Source organism: Misgurnus anguillicaudatus, chromosome 24 (genome assembly GCF_027580225.2).
Source record: "Misgurnus anguillicaudatus chromosome 24, ASM2758022v2, whole genome shotgun sequence".
NCBI classification, from domain to species: Eukaryota; Metazoa; Chordata; class Actinopteri; order Cypriniformes; family Cobitidae; genus Misgurnus; species Misgurnus anguillicaudatus.
Window position 1 is genome coordinate 48,345,692 of NC_073360.2, and position 24,951 is coordinate 48,370,642.

Here is a 24,951-nt window from a genome sequence, read left to right on the forward strand (position 1 = left end):
AAGGGGTGATTACAAATGAACGCATGAAGATACAATAAAAAAATTGTTTTTGTTTAAAAGTAGAGGCTTGGTTCTTTATTTTGATATATAACATGTTTAAATATTCATTGTAGAAAATTTTCTAAGGGCCATCAAAGTTTGGTGAAAATCATCAAAAACGCTGGCGGTGGCTGGCAACTTTTTTAAAAAACGCTGGCGGTGAAAGAGTTAACATGCATGCAGAGAGAGGCTTACCAAAACAAAGTTACAGGGTTGCTATTTTTGATGTTTTCTGGTTTGGTAAAAGCACTGGGGACCCAATTATAGCACTTAAACATGGAAAGGTCAGATTTTCATGGAATGTCCCATTTAAGATTGTTTAAAATATTTTTTAAACATTGGTTTTATTATAAAGATTATTAATGTAAATTAAAGTATTAAATCTGTTGTTTGTTATAGTTCAGTTCATCAGAAGAGATCAGATCCAGAGTTCAGCTGTGTGTCTATGAAGAGTGATCGGTCTATGATGCTGCCAACCAACTTTAAAAGTGAAGAGACAAGGCCTAATCTCAGGTATGTAAAAATAATCTGTGTTGCATGATTTTTATGAATTGATATACAAAATTTGATCTTGTCACCTTCAGATAAATAACAATTCAATATAGTATTTGTAGGAGCATAATAAAACGATCAAAAGTGCTTTCTTATGGTAAATGGATGTTAATTGTTGAATACAATCATCCATATTTATTATAATCTGTTGTTTGTTATAGTTCAGTTCATCAGAAAAGATCAGATCCAGAGTTCAGCTGTGTGTCTATGAAGAGTGATGGTTCTATGGTGCTGCCAACCAACTTTAAGAGTGAAGAGACAAGGCCTAATCTCAGGTATAAAATATCTATGAATCATTTTATTATAGTTTAACATTTTTATACAAGTTTGGTGCCAGTTTTACTAATAGCTTGCGGCAGCGCAAACCATCATTTTGGCGTTAAATAACGACTGTCGGGATTTACTAAAACGCGCAGTGGATCATTAGTGCTGAAAAGGTTTGGTGTAGTTAGTTTTGCGACTGACCTTCAGGGCTTGAACCAGAATTTTTTGAACCACTAATTCCAAACGGCGCTTTGGGAAGAAGATGAAGCTTAAACAGTCGCTCCACATAAAGTGAAAATTACGTTGTTTTTTAGTGCTTTATTCACCAAATGTATTTTAATGGACTACAATAATGACACACAGTAGCATAACTCTCAAGTTTATACATCAAGAGTTCTGATCTTTGAAGGGCATAGGGATAATCACGTTTGATTGGAGTTGGACCGAACACATTTAACGGCATGTGCGTCTGTGCATACAGAATATTGTTCACTTTAGCGCCTTTTTGTGTTTAAATTGTTTAAAATAAAAAAGTGTTAACATTTGCAAGCCTTTGAAACACGTGCAAATGATCAACTTTCACCCTATTTAAATTTGTGTATTCATCCTCGAATCGCATGCGAGCCGAACCGTGGGTCGTGATCTGTACGGATTACTGATCAACTGTAATCCGTTACACCATTAATTAGAATTAAAAAACAAACATCTTGAGATACTTGGCAGCCTACAATATTTCCCTCTTATGATTAGAGATCATTAGAGATTTGGGCTTGAGTAGACTACTTTCTGGTGGCAAGCTTCTCATTTCTCAGATGAGTCAACAACGACCGGAAGTGAACTTCACAGAGTCAAAGAATGGAAAAAATAACAGTATTAACCGGCTACCATTATTTTAAACTATTCTGTTCCAGACCATATATATTTTTAGAAAGTTTCTGATTTCTTTTCTGTTCCTTGCAAAACATCAAAAGTTTCTGGTTCAAAGCCTTGCTGACCTTATTTGCATATGCATTTCTAAGAGTTTCCTTTCAGATGCAAAAATTTTGGGAGGAGATTATTTAAATGATTCACACAACGCGATTTACTAATGTTCGTGTGTTATAATTGGCATTTGCACGATTATTTAGTGCCGAAAAAAGCATTTTGAAATGACTTAAATTTTTGCAAGAAAAAGAGGCATCACAGAGAGCAGCGAACGTGTGATACAACGCAGAGGATTTTTTAACATGTAACAGTTTATGTGGAATACCAGAGGAACATATTATTCAAAAATATTGTTTGCCAAGCCATGTTATTTATTATTTACTGAGGTAAATAAAATATGAGTCACTAGAAGAGCTCACACAATACCAGATGTTTTAAAACTTATTGCAAACCTTCACTTTTCAGTCCGTAGTGCTTAATTCAAGCGCATCATGCATTAAAGGGACAGTAAGTAGGGTTTTAAGTGTTTTATTAATCAAAATCAATGTCTTTATTCATGAATATGTCCTTGTTGGTGTCAAATGACCTCTGCCAGTGATCTGACTTTTCTTTGTAAGCTTAGAATTTCTTCTCTTTACTTACATTGAACGGGTAAGTCCAAGGAGGCTTCCATGTCGTTTCGCCATATTGAAAAACTATAATAGCAGAGAGGGATAAAAAGCACTAGCCTACCAATGCATTTCCACAACACATTTTTATTCAGAACACATGAACCAGCTGAAAGGGACAAGGAGATCAGTGATTACATAATGGCTACCATTGTTGCAACACACATTTGGAACAGGGAGGCGCTAGAGAGCACTATTCGTTTGAATGCAAAATACAATTTCACCACTAGATGGGGGTAAATCCTACTTATTGTCCCTTTAACTCATCAGCTCTGCTTGTTTGTGACCCTGAACTGATTTGCGCTGCTCTTAGTAGATTGCATTGGTCATTATGGAAATCAGCTGTTGCGCCTGTGTTATTTAATTTGCACTTTTTTAGTAATTAACCTGCAGATATTACCACTTGACCAGCAGCCATATCACCCTGTAGCCCAAGACAGCTTGCCCACTGAAGCTAAGCAGTGCTGAGCCTGGTCAGTACTTGGATGGGAGACCACCTGGGAAAACCAGGTTGCTGGTGGTAGTGGTGTTAGTTAGACCAGCAGGGGGTGCTCACCCTGTGGTCTGTGTGGGTCCTAACACCCCAGTATAGTGATGGGGACACTATACTGTCAAAAAAGTACCGTCCTTCGGTTGAGACGTTAAAAACCGAGGTCCTGACTCTCTGTGGTCATTAAAAATCCCAGGATGTCCTTCGAAAAGAGTAGGGGTGTGCCCCGGCATCCTGGCCAAACTTGCACATTGGCCTACTAATCATCCCTCATACTAATTGGCTATATCACTCGGTCTCCTCTCCACTAATAAGCTGGTGTGTGGTGAGCGGTCTGGCGCAATATGGCTGCCGTCGCATCATCCAGGTGGATGCTGCACATTGGTGGTGGTTGAGGAGATTCCCCCGTTCATATGTAAAGCGCTTTGAGTACTGAGAAAAGCGCTATATAAATGTAAGGTATTATTATTATTATTATTACTCCCATTGGCACTATTTTGGAATTGTGCTTGCATGCTAATTTGCCCTTTCTGGCTCTATATATTTTGTTAAAGGTTTAAGAAATGATTGTAAAAAACAATTGTCAAGAGGTACATGAAATATAATGGATTCATTCAGTATCGTGGCCTTGAGGTGCAAATATAAATTACAATGGTAAATTACTTATTTACAAGATTAAAAACAAATTTACAAGTTTTTTTAAACAAATTTACACGGTTTTTTTAACAAATTTACAATGAGTGAACAAATGTACAAGTTTTTGTAACAAATTTACAATGAGCGAACAAATTACAAGTTTTAAAACAAATTTACGTTTATTACGGAAAGGGTAGGTACAATACGCTGACGTCACGCATCTGAGCCTCCGGTGGGAAGAAACCCGGAGGTATCGCCGTGAATCACATGAGAGATGTGAATGCGATGTTGTGTATTAGGTTGTACATCCTAATAATGGAGATAGAGTGATAATATATAATCTTTCATCGCTTCCGAAGTGACTTAAAGGGATATTGGACCTTATTTTCACGTAAGTGAAATAGTTTTAGTTAGCTAACGCTAGCTTTCCAAGTTGCAAACGTTTTGCAAATCTGTTCTTTCAACTCACTGCACATGTTAGGTAATAAACCCTCTTCAATACCACTTAATACAATGTATGGTGTGACTCACGTGCAATGGCAATGCTTCACAGCGTTGGCTTCCTATATGGACTTCCAGTATCACTCCCCGGCTCACCCACGCTTCGCTCCACAGTGGGGCTGCAAACTGTTCATTGAACTCACAACACACGTTAGGTAATATACCGCTTCCACTCTGCACAGTACAATGTACAGCGTTACTCACGTGCGATGTCAATGCTTCACAGCGTTGGCTCCCTATATAGACTTCCAGTATTACTCCCTGGCTCACCCACGCTTCTCTCCACAGTGGGGCCGCAATCTGTTCATTGAACTCACAATATACATCACGTAATACTCTCTTCTCAATACTTCATAGTATAAACGGAAACTGTTACTCACACACCGCTGGTAACACTCTGCTGGTGTTTGTTCCTTTTGCAGCTTGTCCGCGGCTGTCGATCACCCTTGACGCTAGCTCTGGTGAGTAATCCTCAATGTTACTGTTCCCAGGGCATTCACACATGAAAACGCATCCGCATCATAACAGTAAACACTTCCCAGTATACTCAGCCCAGTGTCTCGTATCCTTGATACTTCCTTCACCCAGTTGATTACAACCTCTATTTCCTCCTTTAAGGACTTCACCCAGGCCTCCAATCTTTCCACACCGGATCGGTTTACCTGACCACACGCAGCACAGCAATGGCAAAGAAAAGCACTTTTTCCGTGGTGCTCCTTTAACAACCGACACCAACTCCTCTCTCGCGCCTTCTTCGGCCCCGCACTTTTTCCCGCTCGCTTTAAAGTGTTCCCCGGATCAACAGAGCCGTCAGGCTTTTCCCTCGGAGTGTGTGGTTTAGTTCACCCTAGGTGGAAAGGAGCTCGCCCCAGATTCAACCGCCATGGGCGGAAATGCATCTGCCCCAAGTCAACCGCCCTCTTCCTGTGCTCCTATAGATCTATTTATATGTCTCCTCTTCCATACATCCTTCAATCACAGGATTGCCACATTACTCTACACACCTGTTGCTCGTAAGCCCTTATTCGGGTTGTCAAGGAGACCAGGAAGTAAGGGTGTTTGGGAAATTCGGCCTGTGCGGAAACCATCTTCGGGCGGAACCAAGCTTCGCCACTTTTGGTTCCGCCCTACAATAGTCACCCTGTGACAAGAGGGTGCTCCAAACTTTTTAATCAGGACTGCATTGTTCGTTCGCTCCCGGGGTTACATAGACTGAAATGGGGAAGCGTGACGAGTTTGTTTACATGGTGCTGCGAACTCAAACCCCCGGGAGTGAACGAACAATGCAGTCCTGAGTAAAAAGTTTGGAGCACCCTCTCGTGTTGTCTGTGATCTAATGAGAAAGTCAGTGAATTATTTTGATAACTTCCATCCAAAACGTTTGCAACTTGGAAAGCTAGGGTTAGCTAACTAAAACTATTTCTAGGTCGTCTTCAGACGAGCCTTCCATCGTTGCCTCCAGTCATCCCGATTCTCCATGCATCTGGCCAGTTTGTTGGTGCTCTGGGCTCCTGCATCCCTCTTGTCAACGTATGTTATCGTGGGACGTCCTCTTGACCGATGGCCATGTGTTGGTTCCCATAGCACCAGCTTGCTGGCTGGCAGCTCTCGATGCCTTCGTCAATGTCCTGCAAGTCTCGTTGTCCTCACAGCAATCTTGTTGCTCACTCTTGGTACTCCCTCATACAGGATGTTGTTGGCTACATGCGCACTCTTGCTGATCTTAAGCACTGCACGCAACATCCTGGTGTAGCACCCGTCCAGGGACTTCTCTAATGTTGGATTCAGGGTCCAGCATTCACTGCCATAGAGAAGAACTGACTCTACCGTTGCGTAGAAGAAGCTGAGTTTGATTCGGCTGGAAAGGTTGGAGTTCCATTCACTGCTCATGCCGTTTAGTGCCCTCCATGCAAATGCCTTCCTTACTTTTAGATCTTGCTCAGTTGAGTTGACCCATGCGCCCAGGTATTTGAAGTCCTTAACTTCTTTCAGCACAGTGTCTCCTGTTGTTATCAGAGGTTGATGTTCTGGTGGAACGTTGTAAGTCAAGACCCTTAGTTTTCTTTGCATTTACCCTAAGGCCAACCTTGGCGCACTCTAACTCTACCCTGTGTAGTAGTTCCTGTGCTTGTTCCATGTTGTCGGAGAGCAGACTGATGTCATCCGCATAGTCAAGGTCTGTCAAGACTACTGCCGGGTGTCAACTTGACTTTCTTGGTGTCAGCGTGAAGCCAAGTTCTTGCTCTCGCCCATGATTGCCTTCTTGAGCGCATAATCAAGTACTATGATTAAGAGGAAGGGGGCTAGTGTATCTCCTTGCATAACTCCAGCCAGGATTTCAAACTCCTCGCTGTTGCCATCTGGGGTCACCACCCTGGCCCTTGTTTCTGAATACATGGACTCTATTGCCCGGAGTAGGTTTGGAGGAATTCTGTATGCTTTCAGGATCTTCATCATTGTACCACGGTGAATCGAGTCAAATGCCTTTTTGAAGTCTATGAAACATAGGACTGCAGACAGGTTGTCCTTTCTCACCTCCTCTATCAATCTCCTAAGTGCCAAGATCTGGGCTGTAGCAGTTCGCCCTTCTCGAAAGCCGTTCTGATTTACTCTCAGGTGAGGGTCGATTGCTTGCCGGACCCTGTTTAAAATCATGCGGTTGTAGATTTTCGCAATACTGCATGTCAGGCTGATGCCTCTGTAGTTGTCCGGCTTCGAGAGGTCTCCGGATTTGGGCACTGGCACGATGTTTGATAGAGACCACATATCAGGCAACCGATTGTGCAGCAGAGCATGATTGCAGAACTCTAGAATGATGTCATCAAAATCACAGTTCTTCAGCACCTCTGGGGGTATGCCATCCGGACCAGCACTTTTTCCCACTCTTACTGTGGCTTTTGCCTTGACGAGCTCACCAAGTGTGAAGGGACCATCGTTGATGTTCAGGTTTGGGAGGTCTGATGGTATTTCCTCTTCCTCAGCTGTGTATGCTGTTTCCCCCAGCAGCCTTTTGAAGTGGTTTGACCAGGTCATCACCCTCTCCTCTGGGCTGTGTCCTTTCACCTGTCCCTCCTTGGTCCTCTTCCGCCCTGTCATTTCATTGACAACCCTCCAGGCCTCCCCATACTGCTGTTCCCCTTGCGCCACCTGCACCCGCCGCACTCTTTCCATCAGTTCCTCCCCTTTGATGGCATCATAGGTTCTGAAAAGAAACTGTTTAGCTTCATTCAGCTCGCTGCGCCTTTCCGCAGTTGGTTCCCGCTCAAAGTTGAGGCGGGCTACCTCCACCATCCCACGTGCTGCTTTGACCTCTGGATGTTTTGATCGCAGAGAGGTTCTGACTTTCTCCATCTTAGGCACGCACAGTCTGGTTGCCTCCTTGTTTGCAGTGACGAATCTTCTTTATTCGCCGCTTGCCTCTGCTCCCCCGTCCAGTTGCTGGAATCGTCTCCTCACCTCCTCTGTGTATTTGGTTAGAAGGCCAGGGTCACTTGAGAAAGCTTTCCAGTTATACCGGATTCTGGGACTTGGTTTGGGGACCCTGAGGCTCAGGCGAACTCTCATTGAGACCACGCGGTGGTCTGAGCCCACAGAACTAAAGGTGCTGTATGGCTCAGCATTCATGATGGAGTTCCTCCACTTCTTCCTCACTAGGATGTAATCTAGCTGCCGTAGCGTTCCTGAGGCTCGATCCCGGAATGTCCACCTCTTTCCAGTTCTCTTCCGGAAAATGGTATTTGCCGCCAGTAACTCGTGCTCCATGAGGAAGGCAGTGAGGTAGGTACCGTTGCGGTTGGTAGAGTCATGGTAGGGGAAGGGTACGTCCTCTGGTCCAAGCCTCGCATTAAAGTCACCAAGAATTGCCAGGAAGTTATGCGTTGGGACGCTGCGGACCGTTCTTGCAAGATCATCAAAGAACTTCTCCACCTCGTCAGATGGCGCCACGTTGGTGGGTGAGTACACAACTATGACTGTTGTTACTGGGTTACCCGAGAACTCTGCGCACATAATCCTGTCGGTGTGGTGGTGAACCCGACGTAGAGCCTTACGCGCCCGTGGGCCCAGCATTAACCCTACACCACCTATTGCAGCTTGGGCATCGTTCCTCCACGCTGATGCGGAAATAAACGTGCATCTCTCCACTCTGCGGTACAGTATCAGGTCATCAGTGTGCACTCTCCTATGTTCTTGGACCCCCAGAATCTCCACTCCCCGTTCCTCTGCACAATGTGCAAGTTCTATCAACCTCGCTTCTTCTCTCGCTGTGCATGCGTTGAAGGTTCCCATAACAACTGGTTTCCGACAGCGCATGATTGCATTGGACGGGGTGATGTTGTCGGACAGGACCCTCCCTTGGACAATCCCCGGGTTTAAGGTCCCATTGTCATGGTGTCCTCCATGAGGAGGACCAGCACCACCGTCCGCCGCGATGTTCCTACGGACTCCCGCCGCTGGAAGTATAGGATTTGGAATGTCTTTGTGCTCCATGGTTGGCTTTACTATGCTGATAGTGGACTGTGGGGCGCAACTCCTCACAGTCCCGATTTTAATTCAGAGTGACCTTCTCTTAGACAGGTTGCCATCCAAGGCTTTGAGCCCCATCTGCCCATGCTATTTGACCCCTAGCTGGGGCAGTGGTTGGCAGACGCCAGGGCGTGTCCACACATCGGTGGGCCTGCACGTCATGCCTCTGGGGCCCACTGCTGCTCCAAGATCCCCTGCAGATTAGCCTGGGGCCTCGCGGCACCCAGTATCCGTGTGTGGCCACGTGGAGGCACTGCAGGAGTCTTGGTGGTAGAGAGGCTATGTACCGGCAGGAGAAGGCTTACGCACTCGGCTCCTCTTTTTCACCTCCACTGGGGGGGCTAGCCGGTGGCAGTAGCTGAAAGCAGAGAGTAGCAAGCAGGAGCAACATGCAGCACACACCATGCATCATGCACTGACTACAAGTACTTCTACACGCTACTGCACATGACGCATCACACACACCCTGTGCAAGCACACACACACACACTCACACACATTTCACTTACCCGAAAATAAGGTCCAATATCCATTTAAGTCACTTCTGAAGAGATGAAAGTTTATATAATATCACTGTCTCTCCATTAATAGGATGTACAGCCTAATACACAACATCGCATTCACATCTCTCATGTGATTCACAGCGATACTTCCGGGTTTCCTCCCACCGAAGGCTCGGATGGTAAATTTGTTTTAAAACTTGTATTTTTGTTCGCTCATTGTAAATTAGTTAAAAACTTGTAAATTTTTTAACCGGCGAATTGGGGAACCGCTTCGCGGGTGACCTATCTACTTCGAGAACTATCAGAAACGCCAATGAACTTGGCATGCAGGTATTTGCATAATGCCGGCGTCGCCCCGCCAGGTGCGTATATAAGGCACAGGTGCATAATACCAAATCAGCTTTATTGCTTCGAAGCCGGCAGACATCTGCTCTCGAGAAGCTTTCTAAATTGATCTTCGTAGATCCTGTTCTGAGGGAAGAAAAAGATCTCAGCTTGCTGAAGTTGGTTGGGCAATGACACCTCAGCGGAGGCTCGCAGTGTTTTCTCCACCCTTTCTCTTTCTCTCTCTCTCTCTCTCTCTGTCTCTTTTTTAGGACTTGAGTTCGAGTGAGTGCGTTTGCCTCTCCGTGTGTTTCACCAGCTCACACAAAAGAGTGATTTCCCTAAAAAAGCAGCACGTTTGAGCTTTGTGTCTTTTTAAAGACAGCCACTCATTCGTTTCACGGTCGGGGTCGTCTTTTTAAAGATGGATTTCCGTCCGTGCTCCATTTCTGGATCCGGTGTGTTCTTCGCCCCCCCGGGATGGCCACGAGCATTGTCTTTCGTGTCTGGGGCTCCAGCACGCAGAGGCAGCGTTGCGTGATAGTTCATGCTCCGTCTGCGAGGGCATGACTATGGCGGATTTGCGGAGACGGGTGTCGTTCCTCCGGCAACGGCCCCCGCCTTGCAAGTCTGGTGCTGCTAAGGGCGCAGCTACCAGACTCGCGAAGGATGATCTCCGTATAACGGTGCTGGGTCGGTCTGCTGGTTCGTCCAGCAGCTCCCAGCGTCCTGATCCATTGCCAGCGGAGGTCCCGATGGAGACGAGCGGCCCGTGTTCTACGGTGTCCTCGCGCTCTGTCGAGCCTCCACCTGACGCGATGTCCACCGTAACGTCGGAGGGGGGGGTGTCAGCCTCGGACGTCGATCCGGATCCGCTCCCGCCTTCGGGCCAGGTTGCGGGTTCTGCGTTCGACCCCGAGATGGCAGCCATGCTCGCTCGGGCGGCGGAGGCGGTCGGCTTGGAGTGGACTAAACCTCCTCCACCTGAACCGTCCCGCCACGATGATTGGTTCTTCGGGGGTGCCAGGGCTTCTCAGCCCTCGCCCCCAGTGCCTTTCTTCCCCGAGGTGCATGAAGAGCTGACGCGGTCGTGGAAAACCCCGTTTTCCGCCTGGAACCGGCCGTTTCAGCCTTCACCCCTCACCTCTCTCGAGGGTGGAGATGCCAAGGGGTACACTGGTATCCCGTCAGTGGAGCGGCCGGTTGCGATGCAGTTGTGTCCAGCCGGTGTCGCTTCCTCCTGGCGGGACCAGCCTACTCTCCCCTCACGGGCCTGTAAGCACTCGTCGGCGCTGACTGGTGCTGCTTACAAGGCTTGTGGGGAGGCAGCCTCTGCCCTGCATGCCATGGCATTGCTGCAGGTTCACCAGGCTAAGGCTCTGAGGGACCTGCATGCGGGAGGTCACGACTCGGCGGAGTTCTCCGAACTGCGTGCGGCTACGGATCTGGCGTCGGGCGTGCGATGTCTACCCTGGTAGTCCAGGAACGCCATCTCTGGCTGTGTCTGGCGGACATGAAGGATGCTGATAAGACCCGGCTCCTGAATGCTCCGGTTTCCCAGACCGGCCTGTTCGGCGAGACGGTCGAGGAGTTTGCCCAGCAATTCTCCGTGGCCAAGAAGCAGACTGAGGCCATCGCTCAGATCATGCCACGTCGGAAGCGTCCTGCGCCTGCCCCGTCCACGTCGGCGCCTCAGCCTGCTCCTCGCCGAGGGCGTCCTGCGGCGGCCGCCTCCGTTCCTCCCCGGGGCTCTTCTAAGAAGCGAGGAACCGGTCGTCAGCAGCCCGCCCCGCCCGCTCAGCCCGCTTCAAAGGGTGGAAAGAAGAGATCGAAGCGGCCCTGAGACGGGCGACCAAGAGATGGAGGGGATCGCTCTTCGGGAGATGGTGAAGGCACCACTCCCCCACCAGAGGAGGGCCGGTTGGGGAATCTTTTGTTTCAATTTTCTGTTCCGCCAACTTTTCAGTCGGCACCCACAATTTCACAAAAAGAGCGAATTCCACTTCCATCTCTAGGTCTTCAGATGAGCGCCGGAGATACGAGTGGGCTCATAACCCCCCCTCGTTCTCCGACTCATCAGAGGAGAATGAGAGCGACGCACGGGCTCATAACCCCACCGCGCTCTCCAACTTCTCAGGCGGGAGGAGACAGCTACCGGCTAATAACCCATCGTCTTCCTCCTCCTTCGCCAGAGGGTGCATCGAGTGGTGTGAGGTGTCTTCAGCAGAGCCTCCCTTACTCACCCACCCAGCAACGGACTCAGGTGAGTGTTATCACACACAACACTGCTGTCGGTGCGGCCATTACGCACACACCGGCGATCACCTCCGTTGCGCCCGCCGCGGGTACACCGATCGTGCCTTTAGTCCCCCTCGCTCGGTATCTGGGGGCATGGGAACAGCTTCCCAGCCCGTTGCGTTGGCTTTTATGCACGATTCGTCTTGGCTATGCGATCCAATATGCCCGGCGTCCCCCCAAATTCTCCGGCGTTCGCTTCACTGTGGTGAGAGCTGCCGATGCACACGTCCTCCTTGCGGAGATCGCTGTCTTCTTGGCAAAGGACGCGATCGAGTCGGTCCCTCCAGCCGAGATGAGGTCGGGGTTTTACAGCCCTTACTTTATTTTACCCAAGAAAAGCGGCGGCTTGTGACCAATCCTGGACCTGCGTTCGCTGAACCGTGCACTTCACAGAATGCCGTTCAAAATGCTGACGCCCAAACGCATATTTCCATGCATTCGTCTAAACGATTGGTTCGCATTTATCAACCTGAAGGACGCGTACTTCCACATATTGATTCTCCTCCGGCACAGGCCGTTTCTCCGCTTTGCGTTCGAGGGGCGAGCATACCAGTACAAAGTCCTCCCATTCGGGCTCTCTCTGTCGCCCCGTGTATTCACCAAAGTAGTGGAGGGGGGTTTAAAACCCCTGAGAGAGAAAGGTGTGCACATTCTCGCGTATCTGGATGATTGGCTAATAATAGCTCAAACACGTCAGACGCTGTGCGATCACAGAGATTTAACTTTAAAACACCTCGCTCGTTTGGGTTTTCGGGTCAACTGGGAAAAGAGCAAGCTTTGCCCCGTGCAGAGAATCTCTTTTCTCGGGATGGAACTGGACTCGATCGATTTGACAGCTCGTCTAACAGAAGCGTGTGTACAGTCGATTCTGACTTGCCTGAATACATTCAAGAGCAAGAGCGCGGTCCCGCTGAAACAATTTCAGAAGCTCCTAGGGCATATGGCAGCAGCCGCAGCTGTAACTCCGCTCTGACTGCTTCATATGCGACCGCTTCAGCATTGGCTTCACGATCGAGTCCCGAGGAGAGCGTGGCTTAGCGGCATTCACCGTGTTATCATTACACCTGCGTGTCGTCGCACTTTCACTCCGTGGTTACACCGTGCGTTTCTCCGAGCCGGTGTGCCTCTGAGACAGGTCTCCAGGCATGCAATAGTGTGTACAGATGCTTCAGACACGGGATGGGGGGCCACGTACGATGGGCTTGTGGCTTCGGGGGTCTGGACGACACCCCAGCTGCATTGGCACATAAACTGCCGGGAAATGTGGGCTGTATATCTTGCGCTCGTCCGTTTCAGCAACGAGTTACGGGGCAAAGACGTATTAGTTCGCACAGACAACACTGCGACCGTGGCGTACATCAATCGTCAAGGCGGTTTACGCTCGCGTCACCTGTCGCATCTCGCCCGTCACCTCCTCACTTAGAGTCAGAAGAATTTGAGGTCTCTTTGTGCCATTTACATTCCGGGCACTCTCAACGTAGAGGCGGATGCGGTCACTCGGGCTGCGCATCCCGGCGAATGGCGGCTCCACCCCATTGCGGTTCAGCAGATTTGGAGACGTTTCGGCAAAGCGCAGATAGATCTGTTTGCTTCCCCAGATAGGACCCATTGTCGCCTGTTCTCTAGCCGACGACTCGCTCGGCTTGGATGCATTGGCACACAGCTGGCCGCGGTACATGCGCAAATACGCGTTCCCTCCGGTGAGCCTCATTGCGCAAACCCTATGCAAAATCCGGGAAGACGAGGAGAGCGTGCTGTTGGTGGCACCGTATTGGACAACCAGGAGTTGGTTTCCAGAACTCTCTCTCCTCGCGACAGCCCCTCCTTGGAAGATTCCCCTGAGAAAGGACCTTCTTTCTCAACAAGAGGGCACATTATGGCACCCGCACCCCGACCTATGGAACCTCCATGTGTGGTCTCTGGACGGGGCACGGAGGATGTGAGTGATTTACCGCAAGAGGTATCTAACACTATTGCTGCTGCGCGAGCGCCGTCTACGAGACAGGCTTACGCGCTTAAATGGAACCTGTTTGTCGACTGGTTACGTTCACAAGATTCTATAGTGTTTGTGTCGAGCCGGCTTCCACTCGGGTTCTTTCTACTAACTAGTTAAGAATGCCGAGGGTCGGCTCGTGTGTCGGCTTGGAGCCTCTGTTTTGGTGCTGCACATTTGCACCATTATGGAAGGCCATTGAGGCAAAAACGTCACAAAAACTGTTTTTGCCTCTCCTCCACCGCCCTGATAGCTGATGTTGCGGAGCATTCGCTGTCAACCTATCACTGATGTATTCTCTGTAAACCTGTGTAGGCTAAGCGTCCACATTTGTCCCCTACGTGGGGTTCATTTGTGTGTATAGTCCGTGGGGTTCTAATCCTCCACGTTTTTCCTTAGCAGAGCCTGCTCTGCATCTCTCTGCATACCATGTATTGTTCAGAGACCTTTTTTGTGAGCAACCTGTCGGTTGTTTCATATATTTTTATGTCATCCATTTAACCTTCTTAGGGGATGGCTTCCGCAGTGTTCTAGCTCCGCTCAGTTTAGACGGTTCACAATCGTGGGTTAAGGAACAGGTAGTGACCGGCCTTCTGCATTTCGCCTTAGGTTCCGCCCCTTATGTGGAGGGCGGAGGGCTTTTGCAGGCACTGGAAGGGTTCAGCTGCAGTGGCGTTTTGGTAGGGATTCCCAATTCGTGACGTCGTAGTGACCGACTGAAAGGGAACGTCTCGGTTACGTATGTAACCCTCGTCATGTCCCGTCGCCACAGTTTGCTGTTCCATTGCTGTTTTCAGGCTGGGCACTGTTGCTCGGCTTCTCAGCAATAATATAGCTGATTTGGTATTATGCACCTGTGCCTTATATACGCACCTGGTGGGGCGGCGCCGGCATTATGCAAATACCTGCATGCCAAGTTCATTGGCGTTTCTGATAGTTCTCGAAGTAGATAGGTCACCCGCGAAGCGGTTCCCCAATTCGTCGGTCACGACGTGACGTCTCCGTTCCCTTCCTTCAGGGACCGAGGGTTACATACGTAACCGAGACGTTATTGCACAAAACAGAGTTATTGCACACTTTTCACGCCTATTTATTACAAATCTACTAAAAGTTTTGGTTTAAAATTTTGATGGAGACTGGTACAAAGGAGTACTTAAAACGGTTCAGTTTAATTTTAGGGATTCTGTCAACTAACTCAATGTCAACGAAAAGATCTTGAATAAGCTCTGTTATTACATTACATTCACTACATAGTAAACATTTTAAAGTAATGAGAAATTCAATGTGATAAATGAGAAACACAGATAATAATAATGTGTCTGATTCTTGATTCTTCATTCTGCTGCCCAGACCAAATGTAATCAAACTCGACTGTAAGGGGAAGAACATTGCGAGTCAACAACAAGACTTCAATGAAAACACGAGTCCTCGTTTCAGGTGAAATGTTATTTTTTGAATTTATAAAATAAATTAAACATTTCATAAGCTCTAATAATATGTCCTGTGTTGTATGCTACAAAAAGTTATTTTGCTCCATGCATTTTTTATATTTGTGTAATAATCTGGTATTTATATTTTACAGTCATGACTCTTCTCTTACTGAAGTCCTTAACACATTCAGATCAAATCTGAGGAAGAAGTTTGAGTGTTTGTGTGAGGCAACATCAAATAAGAGAAACCCAACACTACTGAATGAGATCTACACAGAACTCAACATCACAGAGAGTGAAAGTGGAGAGATCAGTAATGAACATGAGGTGAGACAGATTGAGACACAATCCAGAAGAACAACAACAGAGGAGACACCAATCAAATGTAATGACATCTTTAAACCTTTACCTGAACAAGACAAACACATCAGAAGTGTGCTGACAAAGGGAGTCGCTGGCATTGGAAAAACAGTCTCTGTACAGAAGTTCATTCTGGACTGGGCTGAAGGGAAAAAGAATCAGGACGTCCACCTCATATTTCCACTTCCTTTCAGAGAGATCAATTTGATGAAGAACAAAACACTCAGTCTTTTAGATCTTCTTCATCTTTTCTTCCCACAAACAAAAGAAATGGAAATCTCCAGTGATGAATATAAAGTGTTGTTCATCTTTGATGGTTTGGATGAGTGTCGTCTGTCTCTGGATTTTCACAGCAGTGTGAGGTTGTGTGATGTAAATGAATCAACCTCAGTGGACGTGATGCTGACAAACCTCATCAAGGGGAATCTGTTTCCATCTGCTCTCATCTGGATCACCTCCAGACCAGCAGCAGCTGATCTCATCCCCTCTGAGTGTGTTGATCGAGTCACAGAGGTACGAGGCTTCACTGATCCACAGAAGGAGGAATACTTCAGGAAGAGAATCAGTGATGAGAGTCTGTCTGATCAAATCATCTCACACCTGAAGTCATCCAGGAGTCTCTACATCATGTGTCACATCCCAGTCTTCTGCTGGATTTCAGTCACTGTTCTAGAGAGAATGTTGAGTGAAGCAGAGAGAAGAGAGATCCCCAAGACTCTCACTCAAATGTACACACACTTCCTGATCATTCAGACAAACATCAAACATCAGAAGGACTATGAGAAGAAAGATGAAGACATGATCTTCAAACTGGGGAAACTGTCTTTTGAGCAGCTTGTGAAAGGCAATCTGATCTTCTATGATGAAGACCTGAGAGAGTGTGACATTGATGTAGCAGAAGCATCAGTGTACTCAGGATTGTGTACTCAGATCTTCAGAGAGGAGTTTGGTTTGTATCAGGGGAAAGTTTACTGCTTTGTTCATCTCAGCATCCAGGAACATCTAGCAGCTCTTTATGCTCACATCTCCTGCACAAACAACAACAGATATGTGTTTGATAAATCAGGTCGGTTTTCTAAAATTATGGACTTAGTGAAACATAAATCATCAGATCAGATTTCATTATATAAGTTACATCATCGAGCTGTAGATGAATCTTTACACAGTAAGAATGGACATCTGGATCTTTTCCTGCGTTTTCTTCTGGGTCTTTCACTGGAGTCCAATCAGATTCTCTTACAGGATCTACTGACACAGATGAGAAGATGCACCTACAAGAAAGAGGAAACTGTTAAGTACATTAAACAGAAGATGAATAAGAATCTGTCTCCAGAGAAATCCATCAATCTGATTCACTGTCTGAATGAACTGGGTGATGATTCACTGGTGCAGGAGATTCAAGATTATGTGACATCTGCATCAGTAGGAAAGACCAAACTCTCCTCTTCACAGTGGGCAGCTTTAGTTTTTGTGTTGTTGACGTCTAAGCAGCATTTGGATGAACTTAATATAAATAAATTTATTGGAGATAAAAATACAGCAGACGAAGTTCTTGTGAGACTGCAGCTTGTGATTAAAGAAACCAAAAAACTCAAGTAAGTAAAACTAAAAACAATCAGATGACTGTTTACATATTAAAGCAACACTGTGTAGTTTTCCATGTAAGATTGGCTTACGGCTCCCACATGAGGTTGAAAAGCGCAACAGTACCTTGTATCAGACAGTCTTCTGCAGGTAGGGGAGGGGGGGCTGTGTTCTTCGACCCGATCACGTGACTTACGATTGTTGCTGTAGCAGCTAGGAGGTTAATCAGGTTACAGTAGAATTCATACAGGAGTTGTTCTACCACTGAAATAATTTTAGAGACATTATTTAAAGGTAGAAAAAATAGTGTTGCTTTAATACAATTAATCTAATTTTTTATGATTTTATTTCGAATTCTTACTTTGGGAGAATCTTTTCTAATAAAAGTCTTTGTCCTAATGTTGTAATTAATCAGCAATCAATCTCAAAAGCAGAACTTTTAGGGGTGATCTCTCAGACAGGGCTTTAGTCAAGATGTCGTAACATTAAACAGCTGCAATGATGTTAGGCGTACAGAAGAAGATGACTGAGACTCAGAGAATGAATTAAAACTTTAATTATAAAACAAGAAATCAACAGACAGACAACAAAACACACTAAATACAACAGAGAACAGACACCTATGGGGAAAACAGAGAGAGCTTATATGGTGCATAGATGATGATGATGATGATAATGATGATGATGATTATGATGGGTGGCAGGTGAAGATGATGACAAACATGAAACAGATGAGGGCGCGATGAGGATGATGGGTAATTCAGTCCAAAGGTAATTGGTGAAAACGGGGGAAACTGGCAGGAGAATGGGCGGGGAGTGACTACTGACAGATCTTTAAATAAATCAGTACCATTGTTTTGTCATAAGATGCCAGTAATGTTTTTGTGAAGTGTGTTTGTAAAAACTACTTTAATCTCCAAAAATAATTTAATCTAATCCTGGCTTTATCTAAACTTTGTCTGGGAAACTCTAGTGTCAGTACACAAAAGCTTTATTTACTGTAAAACCGCACATATAATTTGACTCATTAAAAGATTTTTGATTCACTTTTAATAACTGTTACCTTTAACTTTTATATTTAATACCACACAATCACACAAACACTGCAAAACCTTACAAAAAACAATACTGGTGTGCATCTTGAGAAAAACAATGGCACTGATATATGATCAGATATAACAGGGAAAGGTGTTTTTAAATTAAGGCCGCTCAAAGATGCATATTAGTCTGGGACTAGAATAAACCCTGTCCAGGAAACCGACCCTACACGACAAGTTTGAAATCAGTGTTTCTTTGAAGCTTGACCTCTGATTACAGCTATTACACTGAGATGTTAATATGAGTAAAGAGTCAATGTGAAATTCATTATTTGTTTCTTAATTACAGTTTTCAGTTCATGTTTGTGACCGTGTTTATCATTTACATTATTACAGGTTGAGTGCGGGTAATATCACAGATGAAGGTTGTGTTGCTCTGACTTCAGCTCTGAGATCAAACCCATCACACCTGAGAGATCTGAATCTGTCTCATAATTATAATCTAAGAGATTCAGGAGTGAAGCTGATCTCTGATGTACTGAAGAATCCTGACTGTAAACTGAAGATACTGTGGTAAGATCATCTCTCTGATAGTCACACATGTACTGAGGTTTAGTTAAACAACTGTATGAAAAAAACACACTAAACTGTAAAGGATCTGATCAGTAAGCAGATACATCAGCAGTTTCATGAATAATTATGAGACATCGATACATCATCAAAGTACTGCAGTGTTTCACCACAACACAACCTGTGAAGATAAAAACTAAGCTACAATCTTAAATTTAAAATAAATTATCCTAAAATTAAAATGAATGATGTTGTGTTGTTAGATTTCCCCTACAGACCTGACTGATTAAAGTTACATAACGGTGCATCTATAGACAAAACACACAAGACATTTATCCTCACCGGGTGTCAACAGAAGACAAACACTCACCTAGCTAACAGAAAAAAGTTCTAAGAATGTTCCTTGAAAGTTCCCAACATTCCCAAAAACTTTCTGTCAACATAAAAAGTGTTTAGTTTTCTTGATTTTCTACAAATGTTTCTGGGTTGTCTGAACTTTAGATGAATGTTACATTCTACCATTTTCAAACTTATAATTTTCAAACTTATAAATCATTATTTCTGAATGTTCTCTAAATGAAACAAATCATCAACATCTAAACCTTATAAGTGAATTGTATTTTCTACAGCAATATTTTTAAAGTCACCATTATTGTGATTAATTATACACACAAAGTTAACACAACCAGGGAATAACTAGCTAGCAAAAAGTTAAAGGTCCAGAGTCCAACTAAAACAAACAATGATCAACACCATGGTGACTTTAAATGAAACAAATCATCAACATCTAAACCTAATAAGTGAATTGCGTTTTCTACAGCAATATTTTTACAGAACATTCAGAAATAATGTTTTATAAGTTTTCAAATAATAAAATGAAATGTTTCTCTATCATTTACATAACAAGCAAATAAGTCTATAAACAGTTGTTGTTTTAAACATTGTGTGAACATTAAAACATGACATTGTCATAACGTTTGAAAATGGTAGAATCAAACATTCATCTAAAGTTTAGACAACCCAGAAACGTTCTTAGAATGTCAAGAAAACTGGACACTTTTTATGTTGGCAGAATGTTTTTCGGAACTTTCAGGGAACATTCTTGAAACTTTTCTCTGTTAGCTGAGAGTCAGACAACATCTTGTCCATAATGAACACAAACACTTGGGACAAAAAGATCATGTATTCAATCAAAACCTTATTGTAAAGTCTTACATTATTCAATACATACAACTTTTACTTTCTCTATTTCAACACATTTTGTTGTCAAAAGCATACAGTACAAATGTTCAAACCTGTAAGAAAAAAAGACATGTTAGTTATAATTAGTTATGATTAATTTCAATTTCCTTCACAACGTGCAACAAAACTCCTCTGTTAAAATGTCAGAAAATGTAGTTTGGTGTTTCTTTGATGAAATCTTTGCTGATATTATTGTGTATGAAGAGTTTTTCTCCTCGTCGTGTTGTTTTTATAAAGATGATTAAAACATTGATCCATAATTGACACTGACACACACATTAATAATGTTTTTATAGATTGAGTGAAATTGATCTTTAAACACTTTAACATCTTTAAATGTAAGATCAGAGTTATGTTATCTCCAGCTGATATTCCTCCTGTAATAGAGGAAGATTTTTACATCAAATACCTGATGAGAATTACAAGTGTGAGTCATGAACTCAATACAGATTTATGAAGAAATGTTCATGTGGTTTAGGACATCTAACACTAATAGTCAGCTCTGTGATGGATTTATTTGACATTTAAACACACAGTGTCTCAGTTATTGAGGGATTGAAAGAGGAACATTACATGAAGAGATGGAGGTTACAGATTTGTGTTTGTAGTTTTGGATAATTCACATAAAGTCTCTGTTCTCTACAGGTTGTATAGTTGTGGTATCACAGATGAAGGTTGTGTTGCTCTGACTTCAGCTCTGAGATCAAACCCATCACACCTGAGAGAACTGGATCTGTCTTATAATGACCTAAGAGATTTAGGAATAAAGCTGATATCTGATGTACTGAAGATTCCTGACTGTAAACTGAAGATACTGAAGTAAGATTGTGATCTGATGTTCAGACAGAAATCACATATAGATTGTAGTGAGACTATATAGAGATCATAACATCTGTAATGGATTTATAGACACTAGTCAACATTGAAAGTGGATCATAAAAGTTAATCTTAGGGTGTTTTCAGACCTGTAGATCGATTGCTTTGTTTTGGGTTACATGGCTACAATATTGGTTCAGTTCACATACACAAGGCAATATTTCCAAATGAAGTCATGTGTGTGTAAACTTTCCTTTAATTTCTCAGAGTGCATCTGTTTATTTTCTGTGATTCTGCTTAAATTGTCCATCAGGATGGACAGAGAGCAACTTTACGGGATTATTGTGTGGCTGTTTTTGTAAGTGCGGTTATATTACTTCATTTGTTTAAGTAGGAATCAAAACTTAGGTGGGACAACATTCTTACCATAAACCTATGTGGTGAAGAGCAATTAAAAGTTGTTTTTAATACGAACAGATGCACTTTGGTGTTAAATGGCGTTGATGTGCTCACCAGAATTCATCTACAAAAAGCTATCAGGTATGTATGTTCATGGTTAATTAAGCAATTCATGAGTACCAAAGACGTCACTTCCACCATGCCCGCTGCCATATTTGTATTCGTCTTGGCAGTGAACACATATCTAATGCACTTAATGGTCACATTTATTAATTTAATTGAGGGCTTACCAGAGACAAAATACTGATTTTACAATCTGGAGCTAGATGCCGTCTGCCAGTCAGTCCCTACAGTTGTTTGCGATCATGGAAGAGCGCAAAATCAACAAAATGTTGAATTTTGGGTATTCTGCATTATTTGTCATATTCTGTATTAAATATTTCCAGGAATTAAAAATGTCTCATAAAAATAAATAAAATATAATATTTGTCATCATAAATAGAGTAGACAACTTGGTGAATATTTTTGTCTTTAATTTACTAACGTAAATAAACAATACCTCTCATAGCACGCTGTATCCTGTTACCATAACAGCCATGCACCACACAGTTAACAGTGAATCACATCTTCTGAGTACACCCAAAAAACATGATCTCTACTACATTTCTAAAGTTTCATTGTTAGCTATAATGCATTATTTTCATGACAATACACACATGAAAAGTCCTCGTGAAACCTGCTTGGCACACTTGCTGTTTCATATGCAAGGATCTGGTGAAGCAATATCAAAATGTATTACAATGTATTGTTTTGTAGTTCTTAAAATAAGCAGTGATGTATTAAGACCTTGTGGTGCCCTCGACCCACCTCACAAATAATCATGAATCCCAAAAAAACTGTATGTTTAATGTTTTCGAAGCGACAGACTGAAATTACTCGCTCGAAAGTTTTTTTAAATCAAGAAGAACTACAGTTGGTAAATGAATTCAAATACCTTGGTATTGTTTTAGATTCTACACTGTCTTTTAAAAATCGTATCAAAAGTCTCTCAAAAACTGTTAAATTTAATCTTTTTAACTTTAGATACATTTTACCATCTTTGTCATTTAAAACAGCCAGAATGTTTCTCCATGCTATGATCCTGTCCCATATGGAATACGGCTTTACCAACTGGTCACTTACAAACGCCACAACGCTTAAACCAATGGAGTCATTATTCAAACGAGCTATAAAAATTTTAGACAGAAAACCATTGTCATATCATCACTGCTTAATTTTGCAAAAACACAATCTTTTAAGTTTTGCAAATTTTAAAAAGTTCAAATATGCCTGTGTTATCTATAAGATCTTAAATGGACTTGCTCCACCCCCACTAAGTGAATATATTAAATTGAAAAACATGGGTAGAGGAACATATGTAACCAGGGCTGCTATAAGAGGAGACTGTATTGTGCCTTATAGACGCACAACATTTGGACAATATGCACTATCAATCAAAGGATCGGAGATCTGGAACACGCTACCTGTTGACGTAAGAGAATGTCCGACCTATATCAGTTTTAAGAGCCATCTGAAGCTATGGCTAAATACAAATCAAATTTGTGAACACTGAGTGATTAGAGGAATATATTTAAGCAATATCAACAACAGTTCGACGGCACATGTTTGAAAAACGAAAACTAGAAAACAACAACGGAGTTATTTTAAAAGCCTCTTTGTAGTGACTATTTTGTCTTGAGTTTGTTCTTTGTTACATTGATGTTGACTGGGGAAATCTTTGACGCTTGCTTGTTCCAATAAACCAAGAAAAATCCAAAAGAGTAAATGTGAAAGAGTAGGTGGGTTTTATTATAACAAAATAAATAGTACAGATCCTTTATCTGTTAAATAAATTATAAAGGGAATGGCTTTAAGAGCACAAGAAGGGCAGCAGTTCATTCAAAACATTCCTGTGGCAAGGTCAAAAAGCTATGTGCTCCCAGTCGGCCACACCTCCACCTTGTCACCTTCCTATTTAATGTCCTTTTGACCTGTAGAGGGCACAAGTTCTCAAAAATAAAACAATAAGGAAAACATTATTAGAATAAATCATTATGGGAAATGAAATGATTAAAAAATGGCTCCTACACAACCGGCCCCTAATTGTTTTGGTAAGCAAAACAATTATTAAATTAAATCAAACTAGGAGCCTTAAATAAATTATTTTACTTTTATGTGAGATATAAAATAAAAAGAGAATACTAGACCATTGTCATCAGGTTTCTTTAGATCTTGTCTTCATCTCCTTCTAACATCAAGCATAACTTTGTGATTGGCCTTTCTAAGATACTGTTCTGTGTCTTGAGTTTCACAGAGCGTACAAGTCCTTTTTGGTCAGGGAAAACTTCTATAATTCTGCCCAGTATCCAAGAACCTCTTGGGGAAGTTGGATCCACCACCAATACAACATCTCCACACTGAAAGTTCCTTCTTTTAATGTTCCACTTTTGACGCTCTTGGAGTAGCGGCAGGTATTCCAGTGTCCAGCGTCTCCAAAAGAGGTTTGCTAAGTATTGAACCTGCCTCCAGCGGCGTTTAGTGTACTGTTCATTCTTATCAAATACACCGGGTGGAAGAGTTGGCTTGTTTTTGAGTAGCAGGAGATCATTCGGTGTAAGTGGGTGCAAATCTTGAGGGTCGGTGGAGACTGTTGTTATAGGGCGACTGTTTAAAATTGCCTCAACTTCACACAAGACCGTCTGCAGCCCCTCGTCATCTAAGGTTTGCTGTTTAAGAACAGAATAGAGAACTTGTCTGATGGATCTTATCAGCCTTTCCCATATGCCTCCGTGATGGGATGCACCTGGTGGGTTAAATGTCCAATTTATGCCCTTTTCTTTGAGTGTTTTCTGTATTTTGTCCTGGTTTACTGCCACAAAAGCCTTTTGCAGTTCCTTTTTTGCACCAACAAAGTTGGTTCCATTGTCTGACTGTAAGTGTTTCACTTGTCCCCGCCTAGAAATGAACCGCCTCACAGCGTTGATACATGAGCTTGTGTCTAAGGAGCTGGCCATTTCAATATGAACAGCTCTACTGGTCATGCAAGTGAATAGCACGCCATACCTTTTTACTAGTGCTCTTCCACGTTTAATTTGAAAAGGACCAAAGTAGTCGACCCCGGTGTTAGTAAAAGGGGGTGAGTCAGGTTGAAGTCTTTCCTGAGGTAGATCAGACATCTTTTGTTCTCCAACTTTGGCTCTGTATCTTCTGCACACAACACATTTGGTCAGAATCTTCCTGGCAGCTGAATTAGCACTTATTATCCAATATTTTTTGCGGAGTTCAGACAACATATGGCTTCTTCCCCCATGTCCTGTTGTTTTGTGCACATGCCTTAAAATAAGTGTGGATACATGCAAGTTCTTTGGTATTATGACAGGAAACTTTCTTTCTTCTCCTATGGTTGTTTTGGTCAATCTGCCTCCTACTCTTATCAACTCATCCTTTACATGAGGGTCCAGTTTGTACAAGGTACTTTTCTTCTTTAACTCAGGAGTCTTTGAGGTGAGCATTTTTATTTCATTTGGGAAGAATTGTGCTTGGGTAAATTGAACAATGGCAACTTCAGCTTTCTTCAGATCTTCAATACTTATTTGCTGTCCACCCACTGTGTAGTCAGGTAAGTCCTTCATCCTGCTTCTTGTAAGTATTTTGCTCCCATTCAATTTTCTCTTTTGCACCAGTGATTTTAAAGTTTCCTTGAGTTTCAGGTACCATGCAACTGCGAGAAGGAGTTTTGTCCAGTTAGAAAAATAAGT

The 24,951-nt window shown here is 43.5% G+C and overlaps 2 protein-coding genes across 2 annotated transcripts in view; both read left to right on the forward strand.

The window, feature by feature from the left end:
- LOC129437205 (protein NLRC3-like) overlaps positions 1 to 24,951 on the forward strand; it is a 578,808-nt gene that overhangs the window by 280,903 nt on the left and 272,954 nt on the right. The window lies entirely within an intron of this gene.
- The window catches only part of LOC141361557 (NACHT, LRR and PYD domains-containing protein 3-like), an 85,127-nt gene that overhangs the window by 7,206 nt on the left and 52,970 nt on the right, over positions 1 to 24,951 (forward strand). The window contains exons 5-10 of the mRNA XM_073863042.1: positions 439 to 552; positions 753 to 866; positions 13,920 to 13,927; positions 15,322 to 17,101; positions 18,524 to 18,700; positions 20,585 to 20,758. Coding sequence (XP_073719143.1) covers positions 439 to 552; positions 753 to 866; positions 13,920 to 13,927; positions 15,322 to 17,101; positions 18,524 to 18,700; positions 20,585 to 20,758 — 2,367 coding nt within the window. The remainder of the gene's footprint in view (positions 1 to 438; positions 553 to 752; positions 867 to 13,919; positions 13,928 to 15,321; positions 17,102 to 18,523; positions 18,701 to 20,584; positions 20,759 to 24,951) is intronic.